This window comes from Leptonotus elevatus, chromosome 18 (genome assembly GCF_054856555.1).
Source record: "Leptonotus elevatus isolate MCC_2025b chromosome 18, RoL_Lele_1.0, whole genome shotgun sequence".
In the NCBI taxonomy this organism is placed as follows: Eukaryota; Metazoa; Chordata; class Actinopteri; order Syngnathiformes; family Syngnathidae; genus Leptonotus; species Leptonotus elevatus.
The window spans coordinates 17,900,896-17,919,414 of NC_141256.1; the positions used below are offsets into that span (position 1 = coordinate 17,900,896).

General features: G+C 45.6%; 3 protein-coding genes across 5 annotated transcripts; all 3 read left to right on the forward strand.

Moving 5' to 3' along the window:
* The first annotated feature begins 23 nt into the window (after positions 1 to 23).
* Positions 24 to 3,012, forward strand: ctsbb (cathepsin Bb). The gene is made up of 9 exons (XM_086061788.1): positions 24 to 134; positions 405 to 490; positions 584 to 698; positions 771 to 886; positions 1,211 to 1,296; positions 1,381 to 1,524; positions 1,788 to 1,904; positions 2,280 to 2,408; positions 2,494 to 3,012. The coding sequence occupies exons 1-9, from the start codon at positions 24 to 26 to the stop codon at positions 2,568 to 2,570; spliced, it is 981 nt and encodes a 326-aa protein (XP_085917914.1). The 3' UTR covers positions 2,571 to 3,012.
* A 359-nt stretch (positions 3,013 to 3,371) lies between these two features.
* On the forward strand, positions 3,372 to 7,621 carry LOC147159037 (phospholipase ABHD3-like). 2 transcript variants are annotated; one of them, XM_086061338.1, is made up of 9 exons: positions 3,372 to 3,673; positions 4,294 to 4,454; positions 4,687 to 4,869; positions 4,940 to 4,985; positions 5,786 to 5,898; positions 5,980 to 6,153; positions 6,235 to 6,283; positions 6,516 to 6,681; positions 7,135 to 7,621. In XM_086061338.1, the coding sequence occupies exons 1-9, from the start codon at positions 3,548 to 3,550 to the stop codon at positions 7,329 to 7,331; spliced, it is 1,215 nt and encodes a 404-aa protein (XP_085917464.1). In that variant the 5' UTR covers positions 3,372 to 3,547; the 3' UTR covers positions 7,332 to 7,621. The 2 variants fall into 2 exon arrangements, with proteins under 2 accessions (XP_085917464.1, XP_085917463.1); XM_086061337.1 differs by having other exon boundaries at positions 5,980 to 6,283.
* Positions 7,622 to 7,771: 150 nt separating this feature from the next.
* Positions 7,772 to 18,506, forward strand: prkg3 (protein kinase cGMP-dependent 3). 2 transcript variants are annotated; one of them, XM_086061332.1, is made up of 22 exons: positions 7,772 to 8,899; positions 10,434 to 10,523; positions 11,274 to 11,336; positions 11,403 to 11,529; positions 11,641 to 11,807; positions 11,886 to 11,999; positions 13,067 to 13,172; positions 13,253 to 13,316; positions 13,450 to 13,527; positions 13,605 to 13,693; positions 13,913 to 13,978; positions 14,408 to 14,455; positions 14,527 to 14,568; positions 14,656 to 14,767; positions 14,867 to 15,003; positions 15,539 to 15,628; positions 15,722 to 15,863; positions 15,933 to 16,096; positions 16,868 to 16,984; positions 17,055 to 17,117; positions 17,455 to 17,530; positions 17,620 to 17,848. In XM_086061332.1, exons 1-22 carry the CDS (start codon positions 8,527 to 8,529, stop codon positions 17,704 to 17,706), a joined length of 2,415 nt encoding a protein of 804 aa, XP_085917458.1. In that variant the 5' UTR covers positions 7,772 to 8,526; the 3' UTR covers positions 17,707 to 17,848. The 2 variants fall into 2 exon arrangements, with proteins under 2 accessions (XP_085917458.1, XP_085917457.1); XM_086061331.1 differs by lacking the exon at positions 17,455 to 17,530 and having other exon boundaries at positions 17,620 to 18,506.
* The last annotated feature ends 13 nt before the right edge of the window (positions 18,507 to 18,519 follow it).

Genomic DNA, 18,519 nt, shown 5'->3' on the forward strand with positions numbered 1-18,519 from the left:
TTACGTGTTGCCAGTTTTGAAGGATGCCTTCACTCGTCCTCCTCTTGGTGGCCGCGTGGGTCGGCTCGGCTCGGCCTTCAGCTGATGTCCGGGAAATGATTCACATTATCAACAAGGCCAACACCACATGGACGGTGAGGCTCATCATTTCTCATTTCAACCGACATGGGCGATGTTCCTTCTTTCTTTCTTTCTTTTTTTGCTCTGACTTGTGAGCAAATGGTTGAGATCTTGGCTGCGTGGTGGACATGAATTCAACTCAGGTGGGAACGCGCGCGTACGAAGATGGAAGGCCAACGGGGAGGAGGCCCCGCCCATCCGCCATCCAGAACATCCCCCGTTGTCAAAAACATTTCGATGAGGTCTTTTCAATGTTGACCTCAATTTGGAAATGTTCCATCCAGGCCGGTCCGAACTTTTACAATGTTGACAGCAACTACGCGAAAGGACTTTGCGGCACCATTTTGAACGGACCCAAAGCGCCCACGGTGTAAGTAGAGCTGAGATCACGTGACAGACAGCCAGCCAATGGGGGGCTTCTTACCTGCAAAAGTGGACCGCCGTCCTTTTTGTCTCCGCTCAGCGTTCACTACGTGGACGAACTGCAACTTCCCGCCAGCTTTGACGCTCGCCAGCAGTGGCCCGAGTGTCGCACCATCCAGCAGATTCGAGATCAGGGCTCCTGCGGCTCCTGCTGGGTAATCAATAACAACGTGGACTTTGTCGTCATCTTATTTTCAAGGCAAACCCGTTCGTATTTTTCCCGCCAGGCTTTTGGTGCTGCTGAGGCAATATCCGACAGATTATGCATCCACAGTGGCGGCAAAACCTCCGTGGAGATTTCAGCCCAAGATCTTTTGTCCTGCTGTGATGAATGCGGGATGGGGTAAGACGGGATGGCCGCCCACGTGACCCATCCAGAAAACACATCAAGTGCTATTTGTCAAATCAAACTCACTGTCGTTGCTGAGTTAGTCCACTGGAGGGCGCCCTCAACGACATTCCTGCAACGACGCGCTTCTGTTGAAATCAATAACATTTCGAGAACTCTTTCAAGACACTGAAAACAACAATAGCAAGAGACTCTCAACTGTAACCAGGCTCCTCGACTCCAGCTCCTGACATCCCGCACTAGGCCGCGCCCCTTAAAGGCACACATCCAGCAATTCCAAAGGCGTTGGACGTGGTGAGATTGTGTTTGTGTTTGCAGCTGTTTCGGCGGCTTCCCCTCTGCCGCGTGGCAGTTCTGGCTCAAGCGAGGTCTGGTGACCGGCGGCCTGTACGACTCCAAAGTGGGTACGTCACGTCGCTTCATCCCGCACCCGCTTGACAGGCGGCGTTTGCTCTGCTGACGTCATGGCGACCCGCGCGCGCGTGCAGGTTGCCGCCCATACTCGCTGGCCCCGTGCGAGCATCACGTCAACGGCACTCGTCCGCCGTGCCAGGGCGAGCAGGAAACTCCCAAGTGTGCCGAGAGCTGCATCGACGGCTACTCGCCGTCCTACCCCAAAGACAAGCACTTTGGTAAGGACTCGAAGCCGCTCGAGGTTTACGCTTGTTGTGAAACGAAACAGTTTGCGTCATTAGGACTGTGTTTTACTGCCACCTGGTGGCGGGTCGAGTGTGACGCAGCCCAACTGCTCAGCTCAACCACATTGAATGCGACCAAACTAAAATCATCCAAACGAACTGCTATAGTGACAAATATTTGAACTACGTTTAGATAAAGAGTACATATTCATTTGTTTTCCTGACATGATCGTTTTGGTGTTTGTCTCCGCCTACAGGCCGCCGAGCGTACAGCGTCTCCTCCCAACAGGATCAGATCATGAAGGAACTTTTCAGCAACGGGCCTGTGGAAGCCGCCTTCTCCGTCTACGCCGATTTTCTACTCTACAAGACAGGTTGGTCTCTTTGATCTTCTCTTATAAGGTTGCCATGGAAATGGAAAAAAACTGGCAAGAAATGTGTTAGAGGGATTTTTTTGGTGCGCGTTCCTGAAACGCCCTCATATGCCGCCACAAGATGGCGCCAAAGCTATTTATCAAAACGTTGGGGAAGTTTAGCCCAGTGGCATACATTTTCATCTGAACTCAAAGAACTGTTTGTTTGCTCACATTTAAGTACACGTCTTAATATTCACATTTAAAACATTTGATTTGAATCATTCAAGTCGTTTTTTTGCTTTTCTATTTAATCAAACTAAACTGCTAAATGTACTTTTTAGGAATGAAACTTGTGGCCAAGTGAGCGCGAATATTGACTTTTTGTTGCTGCAGGTGTTTACCAACACGTGACAGGGGAGATGCTTGGTGGTCACGCCATTAAATTGTTGGGCTGGGGGGAGGAGAAGGGGACGCCTTACTGGCTGGCGGCCAACTCCTGGAACGCTGACTGGGGAGATGAAGGTAAGCAAGCGCACCCCTTGCGACGGACACGCTCAACCGCTGGTCCAAATTCTTGTGCTTGTTGTGGTTTGTGCGACTTTTGAAGGTTTTTTCAAGATCAAGCGTGGAAGCGACGAATGCGGCATCGAGTCGGAGGTGGTGGCAGGAATCCCGCTCAACTAGACCCAAGCGTTTGGGAATCAACATTACGGTTCAAAGGCAGACCACGGGAAATTCCACGGAACCGATCATGACCTTTTTTCTTTCTTTTTACTGTTTGATGGCTTTCAATTGTCACATTTACCTACGATGTTTCTTCTCTACTGAAAATAATCAAACAAAGCACGCACATCCTTTTAAGTGGTTGTATCCACCATTTTTGCTTTTGTTTTTATATCTTGATCGTATGAGCGCATGACATCATATGATATCACAGGAGAAAATGGGGAACAATTCCCAACTGATGCAAGACAAGTATGATATTATGACAATTCATGGAAAAGCGCTAAACAAAACGTTGTTTCAGCCTTTTCAGTCAAGAGTTTATTATTGTACAATAAATTGTTGTAAAAATAGACATTTAGTTAAATCTTCTTTGATCTTAATAAAAACTTTGAACATGCAATGGTTGTAGTATGTGTGTAATATCCAAAAGTTCTTGTTAAATGATTTAAATAGTGTCGAAAGCACTATAAGCATGCGCATAATATGTACCGGCTCTTATTGCGGCCATATTTGTAGTTTTTCACAGTGACACTGGCGAGTCCTGTTTGATCATTCGTCGATTTAAACAAACAAAAAATATATATGTATATATTTATTTATTATTATTATATTTTAAAGTGCTCAGCGCAATTTAAAAATACTAAGTTCAAATACTATTACTACTCCCAATAATAAATCTCGAAACATTTATTCGGCATCTGCGCATGCGTATTTGTTTGCGGCCATGTTTGTAGTCCGGAAGAGCAGTGACGTGCCGGTAGTACTTCCTGTTTGGGCGCCATTGTAAATATATAACGGTCCTGTCGGCTTGTCTGCTGTTTGTTCTTACTTCTCATGTGTCATTAACGTCCAACGCTCGCGGCCTTTTTAGTTGTTGTATTTTTGTTTTTAATCGGTTGTCGACATTGAAGTCAGTCGTCGTCGTCGTCGTCGTCATGCTGTTGTCGCTGTTGGAGCTGTGGACGCACCATTGGCATTGGGAGTGGGTCTCCAGGGCTGACGCCGTCCTTTTGTGCTCTCTCACGGCCGCCCTCTGCTACTTGTGGGGGCGCAACAATCAGGTGAGGAGTCGGCCTGATTTCTTTCTACAGGAATTTCAAAAAGAAACTGATGATAAAAAGTTATTACGAAAATGTTGGGACTCACATTGTCAACTGCATCTCATATCTCTTATGCATTCATTTAATAAGGTACCCCAAACTAAACTAACGAAAATGTATGAATACAAAATGAATTGATCTCATAAAACAATTCACCCAAATAAAAGTAAAAAAAAGTAACTTTTTCTAAGCAAACTTGTTGAAAATAATGTCATTTTAAAAATAAATTATTTGACATACACATGTAAAGATGTGGTTGCCATTTTTAATCTGCAAGTTTATCTCATTTATTTTAAATCATGGGTTTATATATATAAAAAAAAAAACATATAGTATATCAAAGAAACTTTTTTTTTTAACCTTAATATCTATGAATGACCTGACCGTTCTGTTTGTAAAAGTAACTAACTAACCAACTAACTAACTGTGGCCCTTGAGCACCAAATGTTCCTGTGATTTGTTTGACGCGATGTGTTCAGAATGAGCTCAGGTGTCCATAAAGCAAGATAACGATCATGTACGGATCGTCTCCTCGTAGCTGATTGTCGGTTTCAATGTTTTCTCGGCGCTGGTCCTGTCAGAGGCCGTTGCTGGTGTGCGGCGAGAAGTTCCGGGACTTCCTGGAGCAGCACTGCCCGGCGCTGAGCGAGACCTTCAGGCCCACGCCGTGGTGCTGGGGGGGCCGCCTTCAAACCGTGCTGTGTTTCCTCATCAAGTCCAGACCGCACGTCGCTTATCGCAAGTACGGCTCCGCCCCCAAATCGTCTCGCCGCGCTCACGCGTGGGATTGTTGAACTTCACCTCAGACTGAAAGACCCCCCAAATCAAAGTCTTTAATCCTTCTGAACGACATCAGAAAATCAGTTATGAGGTTTTGTTGTTTTGCGTCTGCTGCCATTTTGGCGGCTCATGTGCGCCCTTTCGTGTCTTTGATGATGCGACGCGATGACGGCACCCGATTTGTCCGCCGACAGCGAGCGCATCCGCACGGCCGACGGTGGGCAGATCTCGCTGGACTGGGCGGACAACGACGGCAGCTCGGCCTACCCGCAAGCGTCCACGCGGCCCACCGTCCTCATCCTGCCGGGCTTGACGGGCAACAGCCGGCAGTCTTACGTGCTGCACGCCGTCCGGCAGGCCGCCCGCCACGGCTACAGGTCCGCCAACAAACGCCACGTCCAGTTAAAAACTTGTGAATATATCTCAAATGTGCTGCTGCTCTTCCAGATGTGTGGTCTTCAACAACAGAGGCTTCGGAGGGGAAGAGTTGCTGGTAAGTCCTCGGGAAGTCACATTCGAACCTCAACCCGAACCGAAAAATTAGGGACACCTTGACTTGAAATTTGTATACGTTTTACGAGCATTCACTTTTATTTTGGGAATGACGTTTTCATTTGAAGGGAAATGTATATTTTATATATATTACGTATATTTATTTGATAGATTTTGTAATATTATTAAAGTAGAGAAAAAAGTTGTACTTTTACAAGAAGGGTCGTCGGACCTCATTTTAAAAATTAAAAGTAATAATAAAGTGTCTGTTACAAGAATGCAGTTTTTGTTGTTGGTTTTTTACTATTCAAGTTTTTTGTATTGTTAAAATGAGCGTCTGAGAGAATTTTTGAAGAAAAAAAACGTTTTAAGTTAATTGTTTGGCAGAATAAAATTGGCTATTAGGAGAAAACAGTTTACATATTTTGAAAATATAATTATTTTAAGGGTTATAATATGTATATAGGGTTAGAATTAATACATTTTAAATTATTATTATTAAATGTAATTTATTAGTTTTTCTTTTTTTTCTTACCAAAAATAATGTAACTATTTTAAAAATGCAGGGAAAAAAGTTGTAATATTACAAGTCTCAAGTCACAATTTGACTGTTATAGAATAAAGTTTAAAAAAAGTCTTTATTATTATTTATTAATTATTTTTAAAAATAATGACAACTTTACTCAACAAATCTCTTTTTTTTCTTTCTTTGCAATGTGACCGTAACAATCAGATTGGAAAGTTTGTTCATCTGCTGCAACAACGAGAGCAATTTTGTGCGTGTGCGTGTGCGCCCTTCAGACGCCGCTGACTTTCTGCGCCGCCAACACGTCCGATCTGGAGCTGGTGGTCCAACACGTGAAGAGCCGCTACCCAAAAGCCCCCGTTTTTGGCGTGGGCGTCTCATTAGGAGGGTGAGTGTCGCCCCCCCCCGACTCGCCTTTTCCTCGCTGGCCTCGCCATCAAACGAGCAAACGGGTGTTGTGCACGCGCAGCATGTTACTGCTGAACTACTTGGGCCGCAAGGGCGGCGAGTCGGGCTTGGTGGCGGGCCTGACCGTCTCCGTCCCCTGGGACGCGCTCAAGTCGGCGCAAAGCATGGAGGAAGCGCTCAACTGGCTGATCTTCAACAAGCACCTGACGCAAGGACTCTGCGGCGCCGTCCTCAGGTCACCTCGACTCGCAGGGGTCAAGCGTTCGCTTGCGGTTTGTCGGAAGGGAAACTTTTCAAGCGCTTGTTTGTGTTGCAGGCACAAAAAGGTGCTGGAGAAAGTGGTGGACATCGAGCACGTACTCAAGGTACGCCTCTCGGACCACGCTTGCGAAAAAGTCGTCCTTCAAAGTCATTTATTTACAGTCATTGTAATTTCAACTGAAAAAAGAAATGAAAAATTCCATTTTGTCATGACGAATCCGAATTTGAATATACGAGATTGTGATCATGTGTCAATGAAGTCATAATAAATGTGGAAAAGGCGTCACCACAACGTCTGCCTGTTTGAATTCTCACAATCGGATTTTTTTGCATCAGGCGCGCAGCATCCGAGAATTTGACGAGCGTTTCACGGCGCCGCTGTTTGGCTACGATTCGTGCACGGAGTACTACCGCCACGCCAGCCCCGACTGGAAGCTCCCGCGTACCGGCGTGCCCGTCCTGTGCCTCAACGCCGCCGACGACCCCTTCTCACCGCAACACGGTCTGTTATGCAATCATTTTTTACATCACGATTATTTTGGTCAATATTGTAATCCTGATTATGAATCACAATTATTCTATTTGTTAGCCATAACGTATGTTTTTTTTTATTGCATTACTTTTTAGCAAGCAAGGTATAAAGTTGATGGTCTCACTATTTCCTGCATTTTTTTGCAATTTTTTAAATTGTTTATTTTGCATGTAATTCCACTGTCATCCACTAGATGGTGGTACACTATTATATCTGACTAAATCTGAAAGAGGAAGAGTGAAAACAGGAAGTATTTCAAGCTCATCTTAGTTTTTGCTGTTGATGGGATCATGTGAAATCCTCTTCAATCCAAATAAAGTCAATGTTGCTGAATTGAATCGTAGCGGTTAAAAGTGGATGAATTACACGAGCTCGGTGTGGTGCGCGTTTTCTATGAAGACGTTTGTTGTGTGTGTGTGTCAGCCTTCCCGTTGGGCGTGGCCAAGGAGCTGGCCAACGTGGCGCTGGTGGTGACGCGTCACGGCGGCCACATCGCCTTCCTGGAGGGCTTGTTCCCGCGCGCCGCCGGCTACATGGAGCGCGTCGTCAGCCAGTTTGTCCGAGCCGTCTTGGAACACCCGCAGGACGTGCGCAAGGCTTGCGGTCTCACCTGCAGCTGAGTGCACGCGCACGTACACGTACACGTGCACGCGCACGCGCACAAAACCGTTTTTTTCCTTCTCGCTTTGTTTTTGGTCTGAGAACAAAAACTTCACTTCAGATGTCCAACTACCTCGTAGGCTTGCTGTCGAATGCTATGACATCATCGTTTTCATGAAGCGTCCCACTTGCAAATTCAATCCCCCAAAAAAGAACAAATCCTTGCAATGTCTGTCTATAAAAGAACAAATCCTTGCAATGTCTGTCTATTTTTCTGTTGTTCACCTAAATTAAATGAATTCAAAATGGCTGCTCTCCTTTGATTTGTTTTTCAGTTTTGAAAGTGAGACTCCACATGTGAAGGGTCGTGCGACTTCCGTGAGAGGCGTGTCCTGGCCGTATCTCAAATATGGGGGTTGCCGCGGCAACGGCAGACTTTGCATATATGGCCCCGTGTCAAAGGGTTAAACGGGAAATGAAAATGTCATTTTGCAACAGCTGAGGTCTTTAACATTATGATGAGCGTCATCATTGGCAGTACACTTTTTATAAAGTATTTGATAAGAATTCTATTGGTCTTTATAATAATAATTGTTTTTAAAGTCAAAAGACATGGGTTGGTCATTTCCTTGCTAGGTTGCGCAATTACATCTTGAGTGTGATTTCACCATCGCTTCAGAAGTTGTCTACAGCAAGGTAACGCATTTCATATCAACATATCACCCCTGAATGTAAAAAAAAGAAAAAAGTCTAACCTTCTTCCCTGGGAGGCCTTTAATCTGCTTGCAGGTCGACGGTGTCGCTGATTAACCACGGCGACCAATCAATAATTAACCTCGAAGTGGCGATAAAAGGGCCCACGCCCTCGGTCACAACGCTAAAATGACTTTAGCCTCATTTAGATACCTTTGACGACTGCGCCGCCTGCAAAAAAAAAAATGTGTGCAAGTCATCAGTGTTGTGTTCAAGAAGATTTTCACGCGGGGAAAATTCTGCTTCCTGAATTGTCTTTTGAGCAAATTTTCAATCTTGTTCTCATCCCAAATGAAGGTACAAACACGCTCAAACCACCAAACGTCATTTGAGCGGAGTTGACGGCAGCCACGTCACTCACCGGGACTGGCCCCGCCTTTTTAAAGCCACACACACTCAAAAGTCAAAGAAGATTTTGCGCGGAACGACCGAGCGGACGGCTTGCACAGGAATTGTCCTGTCATGGATTTCCGTCCGTTTTGGTCAAGGCGGCCATTGGCAGATGAAGCGACGGTACGAATATTTGCTGGCGGCAGCCCTGGCGTCTCGCACACATTTTCACAGCCATCTTCTGCTTCTCCCCCCGCCTCCTCTTTGTCTTTCCCCCACCTGGAGAGAGTGGGCGGAGCGTCAGCTGACTCCGGAGCAGCTGCTGAGATTGACGGGCAAGCGAGCAAAGAAAAAAGACGGCGACAGAAGAAGGCGAGTCGAGAGCGGGCAAAGTTGAAAGTCCGGCGGACAATTTTGCGGCGGTCGCAAACCCACGCGGGCTGGGTGAGGCCCTCGTACGTCCCAGCGTCCCGACTGCCAGCCCGGCTGCCGTGCAAGCCTGCAGGTGAGTGACTTGACGCTCGCTTCCTTCTGCAACCTTCTTTTTCCTCATCGACATCTTGTCATAAAAAAAAAAAACAAGAAACACTTTCAATCTCCTGTAGATTGATCATGATAAATTGCGTTTCATTCTTATTTTTGGGGGGGAAAAAAGATTTCTTCTTCATTTTCAAAAATTGCAGCGTGCTTAGTCAGCAAAGATGAAGTTGCGCAAAAGTAACAAACTAAAAGTATAAAATGCAATCATAGCAAACACATGGAAATAAACAGTACGGAGACCCTGAAGTGACATTGTGGGGGGGGGATTGCAGAATTAAAATTGAATTCAAATATTTCTAGTCTGAATGAGAAACTTTTTTGTTAGGATGAGAACGAAAACATTTCACTTCTCCTCCCTGCATGTCACTTTAGGGGCTCCAAAATACATTTCATAAAAAAAAAAAAAATCCTTTCTTCAAAATAAATCCTTTCTAGCCAAATCAATGAAACTCCTTTCTTGCCAATTCTTTTGCTTTCATCGCATTCAGTCAAATTGACCCACTGCATCTTCAGTCATCAAAAGAAATACCAAATGGGAAAAAAATCAAACGCAAAAAAATATGTACAAAAATGTATTTCGTAAAAAGAAGTACAATATGTTTATTTATACCAACAAAATAAAAGCAACAGAAAGTTTGGTTGTACTTTTTGCCTTAAATTAACATCTGTAATATGAATGCAATCCAGTTGTTTTGTGTCCAAATGTGATGAAAATGCAATGGGCATGGACCAATGCCCTGCTTCTCCTTCTCCTTCTTCTCTTCTCTTCTCTTCTTTTCTTCTCGATGACGAGCCTCTGAAAATGCACTTTACAAGTTCAAACGATCCGCTTTCACGTGTCACACTGTGCGTGTTAATATGATGATCATAAAAGACGCTGGGGTCACTTTGACTTCCAGGTGTGTGATTTCAAAAGTCAAAAGCTCTTAAGAGTCTTTATCTTGTCGGCGCGTCCTGAGAATCCAAAGTGCTTCCTCGCTGGCAACATGTCGGCTGTTGAAGCTGGCGAGGGCCGAACCTCGGCCAGTCGGCCTCACGTTTTCTCACACGCAAACAGCGCGTGATTGTCGCGAGGACGGCAAACGCTCGTCTTTGCGTTGCTGCGTCCTCGCGCGCAATCATACATTTTGATATGCCTGCGCTCTTATCGCGTGCCCACATTTTTGCCATGTGCGTCACACTGCCCCCTGTTGGCCATGGCGTGCACACTGGAAGGAGCGACACTCTATCCGTTGAATTGAGGCTTCTTTTTTGATGAATTTCCTTCTTTCCATTCCCTCTTTGAATGGGGAAGCATTTTGCGTTACAAAATGATCACGCGAGCTTTTGTGCCTCGCAAGCGGCAGGAAAGAAAAAGCAGCTCATTAGCCGCGCCGGGCAGGGAGTGTCAGCGTTCCCCACGATGCCCCCTGCTGGCCGGCGTGCATTATTCAGCGCGGCCCCCGCAGGGCGCCCGCTGGGAGCCGATCGACTTTTCATTGTGCCGCTCGCTCGTGCAGGGATGGACGAGCAAGTGGAGGAGCTGAAGCGGCAGCTGGAGAAGCAAAAGCTCATCAACGGCGAGCTGCAGAGGCAAAATCAACACTTGGGTGGGTACAAAACACAAACAAATGCACAACAACTGCACTTTGCAATCATATATTATGCTTATGTAATTGTCATTTTCTAATATTCGGTTTTATTTCTCAAACTTATCATCGTTTCTAAATTTGGTCACTTAAATTTGCTTCTATTTTCAAAATGATAACATTTGGAATGTTTTGTCATTTATAATATTTGTATTATTAATATGTTCAATTGACTTCTTCTTCTTGGGTTTAGGGTTAGCCCTTAACGCTAACCTTACATTTTTATTTATTTTTACTCTCTTTTTGGCTTGTACTGTAATCGTTAAATTGATCAAATATAATGATATCATTTTTACCTTTACAAATCTAATTTTAAAAGTTTTCATTTTGAAACTCTTTCATTTGTTTATTTTTGCACTTTTGTAAATTGTGATGGTGATTTTTTTCTATTATTAATTGTTTCTTTGGTAGAAATTTGAATTTCACATTTTAGATTAAAAAAAATTAAAATTCTGGAACCTTTTATTTGAATATTTTTCTTCTTTTTCATTTGATTTATGTTTTTAGAGAATGTATTCGTCAATATTTTGTTGTTGCTATCTAACTGTGTTTGATTTTTAATTATTCTATTTGATTTTTTTTGGTAAAATAATTTTTCATAATTTTTTTTAAAATAATTTTTTGGTATTATTTCTTTTTACCTAATTTCAAATTCTTAGCTAACCATTGACATATTGTTAATGTTTTCTTCTTCTTCTTTCTTGGTCTTAGAGGAACGTCTGCATGAGAAAGAGAAACTCCTGCAGGAGCTTCACGCTCAATACCAGCATCTCGGTAAGCCGCGTCACGCGCGGGACAACCCCGAAGAAGTCGCGGCTAACTCTCGCCAAACCCTGTCAGAGTTTCCGCCTCCGAGCGGCACCGAGATCCAACCCGAGTTCAGGAAGAGTCGCGCGGCCGTCATCGCGCCCGAGCCCATCCCGGAGACGCTCGACATCAGGAAGTCCCGAGTCAAGAAAACGGACGGGTCAGCCTGAAATCCAAATGTTTCGTGTTTTTTTTTTTTTTTTTTTTTTCGTGACTCGTGACGCGAGGATGTCGTTTGTCAGCCATGTTGTTGTGGTGTTGTCCCGTCCAGCGAGACGGACGTGATCGTGAAAGCCATCCAGAAGAACGACTTCCTGAGCCGTCTGGACGAGGAGCAAATCACCATGATGGTGGACCTGCTGGAAACGTTCAGCGTCAGCCGCGGCGGCGAGGTCATCAAGGAAGGCACGGAAGGGGACAGCATGTACATCGTGGCAGGTGCGTGCGTGCGCGCGCGCGCGATGATTCGCACGGCAATGCGCGTGACGCCGACGCATCTTTCCTTTCTCCTTTCAGCCGGCGAGCTGCAGGTCAGCCAAGCGGGCCGCGACCTCCGAACCCTGAGCAGCGGCGACGTCTTTGGGGAGTTGGCCATCTTGTACAACTGCAAACGGACGGCCACGGTAAAAGGTCAGCGCCGGCACGTGCCGAATGGCGAATGGCGAATGGCGAATGGCTCCGGCAGAAAGCCGCCTTTTGCTCCCCGCGGGCTTGTGCTAACGACGTCACTTCAAGTGGCGAGCTGCGCGGCATAATTACGCTCAGCGGCCACATCATTAGGTACACCAGCACCGGCCAGTGCCATCCAAAACTGCAAATAGCAACAATTTAGCTCATTTCAACAAAACCAAAACAAAATACATACAAACAATATATCCTCCATTTTTCAATCTGTTTTTGTAAGTTTAAAAATGTGGCTTTCTACTAATTAAATATGTGTAAATGCATGGAAATACTCAAAAAGAATCAACTATATTTGGCACTTGCAGTTCGGCACACGGTTTCGCATATTTACAGATTTTTTTTATATGCCCTTTAAAAAATAAGATTCTTAGTAAAAAGAAAAAAATAAATGAATACTTGTGCCTTGAATTACAAGTTTCCCACCGTAGTCCCTGAGACCAATTTTTTTGGTCTTGAGATAAGAGCAAAAATTTGAGATACAAGTGTGCTCCAGACATCCCACCACTAGATGGCGCCAGTCAGCATCAGCATATTCTGCTCCCATTCATTCACATTGGTTTCCTTGCAGCTGGCGGCACTAATGCACCATTAATGAACACCACAAAGAAGAAGAAGGAAAGACAAAACATTAGGTACACTTTGCTTGTTCCACGGTTGCAGGTTATGTGGCGGCGAGCAAATTTAATTTCAATCGAATAATGTGGAGCGAGATTTGCCTTTTGGAGTTTTGGGGCGTGTCTTTCAAAAGCGAAAGAGGATTTGCGATCATTGCCGTAGCCGAGTGAGCCGGCCGCTGTACCTAATGTTGTGGCCAGTCACTTGATTGGCACACTGAACAGGAAGTCGCATTATTTAGCCTTCCCGCCTTTGACATTTGTCTTTATTGCGCCGATGTCTTTGTTTTGGCCCTTCATAAATCAACGCGGGGCGGGGCCGCTAATAAAAGCAGCAAGAAGAATAAAAAAAAAAGAAAAGAAAAAGGACATTGTGGCGTTATTTGTTGTTGCGTGCAGCAAAGACGGAAGTGCGTCTGTGGTGCATGGAGAGACAGACGTACAGGACCATCATCACCAACAAGTCCAAGAAGAAGCGAGAGGAGCTCATGGGATTCTTGAAAACGTGCGTCGTCCGCCTCGCACGCACGCACGCACGCACCTGCGTCAATGAGTGCTCACTTCAAAGTCTATTTTTATTTTAAGGTCTCGGACTTTGAAGGACCTGAATGATGTCCAGTTGTCCAAAATCATTGACTCCATGGAGGAGGTACTCAACAAATAACACAAAATGCATTCACTCATGAATAAGTCATAAGGAGGTCCGTAAATAAAAGAAATACGTTATAAAAAGAAGAACACACAATGAAGGCGAACGTGATTTTGTTGTGGTTTGTGCGCAGGTCAAGTATCAGAACAAAGACGTCATCGTCCGAGAGGGGGCGGAAGCGAACACCTTCTACATCATTTTGAAAGGCGAGGTAACGTCCCGCCGTGTCCTTCGACACGTTGTGGAGCGTGCGCGTGCTTCAGGCGTGTGTGTTTTGGCGGCCGTCAGGTGCTGGTGACCAAAAACGTCAACGGGCTTCAGAAGCAAATTCGCCGGATGGGGAAAGGCGAGCATTTCGGGGAGCAGGCCCTCATACGGTAACCGTGGCGACGTCGTTATTAGAGCGGGACCTCAATTTGGAAGAAAACAAAGTATGATTTGATTCGAAGGACAAAAACAACTTTGGAATGTTTGCCGTTTTGTGCGCGTTTGCAAATCTTGCATATCGTCGGCACGTTGACGTCGTCATGGAAACGGAGACGCGTTGCTTTTGCTTCTCCACACAATACGAATCCACCCGTAACGTTTGATTGCAGCGAAGTGTTGCGAACGGCCACCTGCACCGCTGACGGACCCGTCACCTGCTTCTCCATCGACAAGGAGTAAGTCCAGACGGGGTCTGCAACTGAACCGGGGGGGGGGGGGGGGGGGGTGGGCGGGGTCACTGGCCATATTATGATCGAATGCTGCCTTGACATACAAGTGAGCCGACGTAAGAATTTCTGTCAAATTAAACAAGGAGCCAAACGACTTCCAAAGAAAGAAATTGCTAGCTTAATGCTAATGCTAATGCTGTTGTGGTTCTTTCGGCAACTGATTGAACATAAACAGTTCAGCCACAACATGTCGAAGAAAATATAACAGTCATACAGTCTTTCTCCTCTGCATAGAGCGACTAACATTAGTGCCGAACTGATGAGTTTCGTAAAGTTTCGAGTTGTATCTCAAGGCAGTGCTCGGCCGGCCTTTCCGTGATCGATGAATGACGTCCAAATGTTTGTTCATTTACCTTTTTTTTGTTCTCCTTCAAGAGTGTTTGAGGAGACGATCCCCGTCGAGCACTTGGAGCTCTTTGATGAGTATGCGCATCTTCTTTATCCTCCCTCCTTGTTAAGAACCGTCAATTTGACTCCTCCTCCTTCATTGTCAGCTCCAAGATGCTGCAGGAGGCGCGCGCTCCAGAAAAGTCCAGGTGAGCGCTTCAAGTGGTTTTTGGCTCCAATGTGGATTTTGTGATCTTGTTGGCATTTGATCACGTGCCGTCGTTTGCGCACGACAGCATCAGCTCCACTCTGAGGTTCCAGGACCTGGTCCCGGTCTTGTACCAGGAGGGCCGCCACCAAGGGGACCCCGTCACCCTCGGAGTCGGAGGCTTCGGCCGCGTGGGACTGGTGAGCGCTCGCCCGACCGACCGAACGACCGACCGACCGACCGACCGCCTCGGATGTTCCGCTGGCGTGTGACTGAAGTTTTGTCGTTTGTTTGCGAAGATGACCACTTTGAAGCACGCCAAGTTTTACGCCGTCAAGCGAGTCAGCAAGAAGCACATCGTTGCCAAGCGGCAGGAGGAGCACATGTTGTTCGAGAAGAAGATCCTCAAGGCCATCCAGTGCGACTTCATTGTCAGGTCAACGCGCCGTTAGCTAAAAATGCATCACTCTTTTGGATGGTCCACTGACTTGTTAGAACGCCTCGTTGTTGGCCAAAATCGAGAAAGGCAGAAGCACACTAAGTCCGACTTGACCGTCTCGGGGCTCCGCGCCAGTGTGGCTGCTTAGAGCGCCTCATTGTTGGCCTTGAGTGCATGCAGGTCCCAATGAGAAAAATGGAGGCACCAGGAGGGGAGGGAAAAGCGTGTGAACTGGAGCTTCAGGCTGGCGCGGTCACTTTAGAGCGCCTCGTCGTCAGCCGTGAGTGTGCGCACGTCACTGAGAGAAGGCTGAAGGATTTTTCATTTTTTCATTTTTCTTTTTGAAATCTGACAGCCAGCGTGCGGACAGAAGCTTCAGGCTGGCATGGCTGCTTTAGAGCGCCTCGTTGTTGTGAGCTTGTCCAATTTGATATATCGGACTCCATATTGGTTTCTGTTGACATTTCTAGCAACCAAATTCAAGTGTGCTGTGTTGGAATGTTGTCGCCGTGTTTTGTCTTGTTTCCTGCAGACTTCACGGTGCCTTTAAAGACACTCGTTACATCTACATGGTGATGGAGTTTTGCGGCGGCGGCGAAATCTGGACCAAACTCAAAGAAGCGTGAGTGGCAACAAACGCGCGACAGAACCTCCAGGTGGCGCCAGAGAGGGGACAAAACCCACACACGCTTGGATTTTGCTCTCGTGTGTGAAGGGGCCGTTTTGACGAGCAGATGTCGGTGTTCTGCACGTCGTGCGTGGTGGAGGCGTACGCTTACCTGCACAAGAAGAGCATCATGTACCGAGACCTCAAACCCGAGAACCTGATGCTGGACGGACGCGGATACGTCAAGCTGGTGACCCCTCGGACAAAAATGTTTGCCGCGCTTGGCGTCCGCGCGCTTGACGTTGCTGATGGCGCGCAGGTGGACTTCGGTTTTGCCAGAGAGTTGGTGCGCGGCGAGAAGACGTACTCCTTCGTGGGCACGCCCGAGTACATGGCCCCCGAGATCATCAAGAACCAGGGCCACGACTTTGCTGTCGACTTCTGGTCGCTGGGCATCCTCATCTACGAGCTGCTGGTGGGAAGGTACGCTTCGTTTACTGACTTACGTTGTTTACTTAAGTTAGTTCGTGTTTCAAGTGGTTTAAAAAAAATGTGTATGTCCAGAAATAAATTATATTTATTTAACATCAACCAAAACATTGAACCTAACCTCCTTTAAAAATGGGCAAAATGTTTTCTTTATCATATTTAAATAATATTTATCATTGTACTAATATTTATTTAACATGTTCAATAAATATTCAAATATTATTTATTTATTTATTTATATACACTTTTTTTCCTTAAATCAACCAAACCCGTGCACTTCACTTCTTTTTAATATGGCCAAAATATTTAATAAAAATGACAAATTATTATTTTAACCAGTTGGTAGCATAATTGGATTTAAAACTTACAGCATACATATGTTAATTACAGAGTATTTATAATTATACACTGCAAAAAAATGGCAATCAAAAATAACAGCGATAGTAATAAAAATATTGTTTTTAAAAATAAGCACAATTTAAAAACAAAATAATTAATTAATAATTAATTATGTAATATGTTGCAAAAAATGTTTTATCCAGATAAAAACAAACATGATTTCAAATGGAACATTAAATGCTACTAACATATAATAATAATAATTTCTAGATCCATAGTCCTAACTATTATATCTATTCAATGTAACCGTTCAATGTATTTGTGGTGCCCCGACCGACCAGAAGATGGCAGCAAAGGAATATTTGTATTTGTTCACGCCGCTTGTTTGCGTCGTCTGCTTTTTGTCCATTTGCGGGAACCATCAAGCCCGCCCTTCTCCAGCTCGGAGCCGCAGAAGATTTACGCCAAGATCCTGGACGGCGTGCTGACGTATCCGCCCTACTTGAGCGAGGCGGCCAAGTCCATCATCAGCAAGCTGTGCCGGTACGAGCAACAAGAGAATTTTGCCGGCAAAATGACATCGGCTGACGTGTTGATGTTGCTGTCGTTGCAGACCGCGGCCCGGTCAGAGGTTAGGAAACACCAAGAACGGCATCAAAGATGTGCGACATCACAGGTAAGCACGCCGACAAATCCATCACGTGCTCCAAAAAGCATTTAGCTGACTTTTGCTTTCGTTCAGTCAATCTTCTGCTTTGACTTGGAAAAACGAAAGCGCAAACACAATTACAGCTTGTGTGTTGAAAATGAGCACAGGACTGCTCGGACGTCTGCTCGCTTCACGCTAACACATAATGTGGAATGACGTAGACGGGCTAATGAATAGCACGCGAGTTATAATGCAGATGTTTTTGCGGGCCTCCTCATCTCACTGGAAGAGCAAAACAAAAAGGCGTTGTTGGACGCGTCGATTGCAAACGCAAACGTGAGCGCGAGCATGTTTGCGCCCGCAGGTGGTTCAGCAACATGAACTGGCACAAGCTGCGCATGGCTCAGCTGGACGCGCCCACCGTCCGCCTCATACGCAAGGCCAGTTCATCAGCGCGCCGGCTTATTTGACGCGCTTGCGTTCTCGCGTCTTCTTTCTCATTCGCATTTTTTGTTTCCCTTCGTTTCAGGGGCCGAGCTACATCAATTTCGACCGCTTTCCTCAAGACCAGACCAAAGCGGAGGAGGAGTTCTCAGGCTGGGACCGAGACTTCTAAGCCGCAAAGAGACCCGCACACGTCCATGATGGCATCCAAATACGAGGTCTTGTCCAGCTCAGGAAAAGGTCCGAGATGGCGTGACCTCAAAACGGCTCCGAACGTTTTCCCCTCTCGAAGACGCCTCAACTCGGTCGGGTGCCTCGAGGCACAAGCGATCCCAATGAAAATGTTGCGTCGAACCACTACGAAGCTTTTGGGAAAGTGCGCTTAGCTTCATGCTAACAAACAAGCAAAACGCCAAAGGAGGGCGAACGGTTCGAGTCTGCTTGGCGCTTTTCTAGCTTCAGAATTTCATCTGTCCAAATGCGTTAACATCTGTTGCCAAATGCCATCAACGGAAATCACTTTGAAGTTGTGTTCTTATTATGAATACTTGCGAGTATGCGTACTTCGTCCTGAAAAAGAACTGCAAGTGCTGCTGCTACTCGGCCTGAAATATTTCGTGTATACGTTCACGGGTCGAAGTTAAACATTTTAGCGTTAAAATGAAGATGACAAAAATTCAGTGAAGACATTTTTTGTTGCTAATCTATTCTGAGAAACAGACTTTGAATCATGCAAAATTCATTTCCTGTGTGTTGAAATCAATGTGTCTTTTTTTTTTTACATTTTGTTTTTGTGCTGAAGGAAATGAGAACATCCTTCACAATGCGAGTTTTCCTTCTCATTCCAAATCTTCCGCTTGTGGCTTTTCTACTGTTTGTTGTCTTTGTTTGGTGTACAAAGCATTTTCATCGCCTTTGCATAATTCATGAAGACATTTGAAGTAAAAAGTAAACAAACCTTATTCTCATAAACTTGACTCGGCGC

Coding starts and splice junctions, on each gene's coding strand:
- ctsbb (XM_086061788.1), top strand. CDS start 24: ATGCCTTCACTCGTCCTCCTCTTGGTGGCCGCGTGGGTCGGCTCGGCT. Junction 135..404: donor AGGCCAACACCACATGGACG/GTGAGGCTCATC, acceptor TGTTCCATCCAG/GCCGGTCCGAACTTTTACAA. Junction 491..583: donor GGACCCAAAGCGCCCACGGT/GTAAGTAGAGCT, acceptor GTCTCCGCTCAG/CGTTCACTACGTGGACGAAC.
- LOC147159037 (XM_086061337.1), top strand. CDS start 3,548: ATGCTGTTGTCGCTGTTGGAGCTGTGGACGCACCATTGGCATTGGGAG. Junction 4,986..5,785: donor TCGGAGGGGAAGAGTTGCTG/GTAAGTCCTCGG, acceptor TGCGCCCTTCAG/ACGCCGCTGACTTTCTGCGC. Junction 6,682..7,134: donor CCCCTTCTCACCGCAACACG/GTCTGTTATGCA, acceptor TGTGTGTGTCAG/CCTTCCCGTTGGGCGTGGCC.
- prkg3 (XM_086061331.1), top strand. CDS start 8,527: ATGGATTTCCGTCCGTTTTGGTCAAGGCGGCCATTGGCAGATGAAGCG. Junction 10,524..11,273: donor GAGGCAAAATCAACACTTGG/GTGGGTACAAAA, acceptor TCTTGGTCTTAG/AGGAACGTCTGCATGAGAAA. Junction 11,808..11,885: donor CAGCATGTACATCGTGGCAG/GTGCGTGCGTGC, acceptor TTCTCCTTTCAG/CCGGCGAGCTGCAGGTCAGC.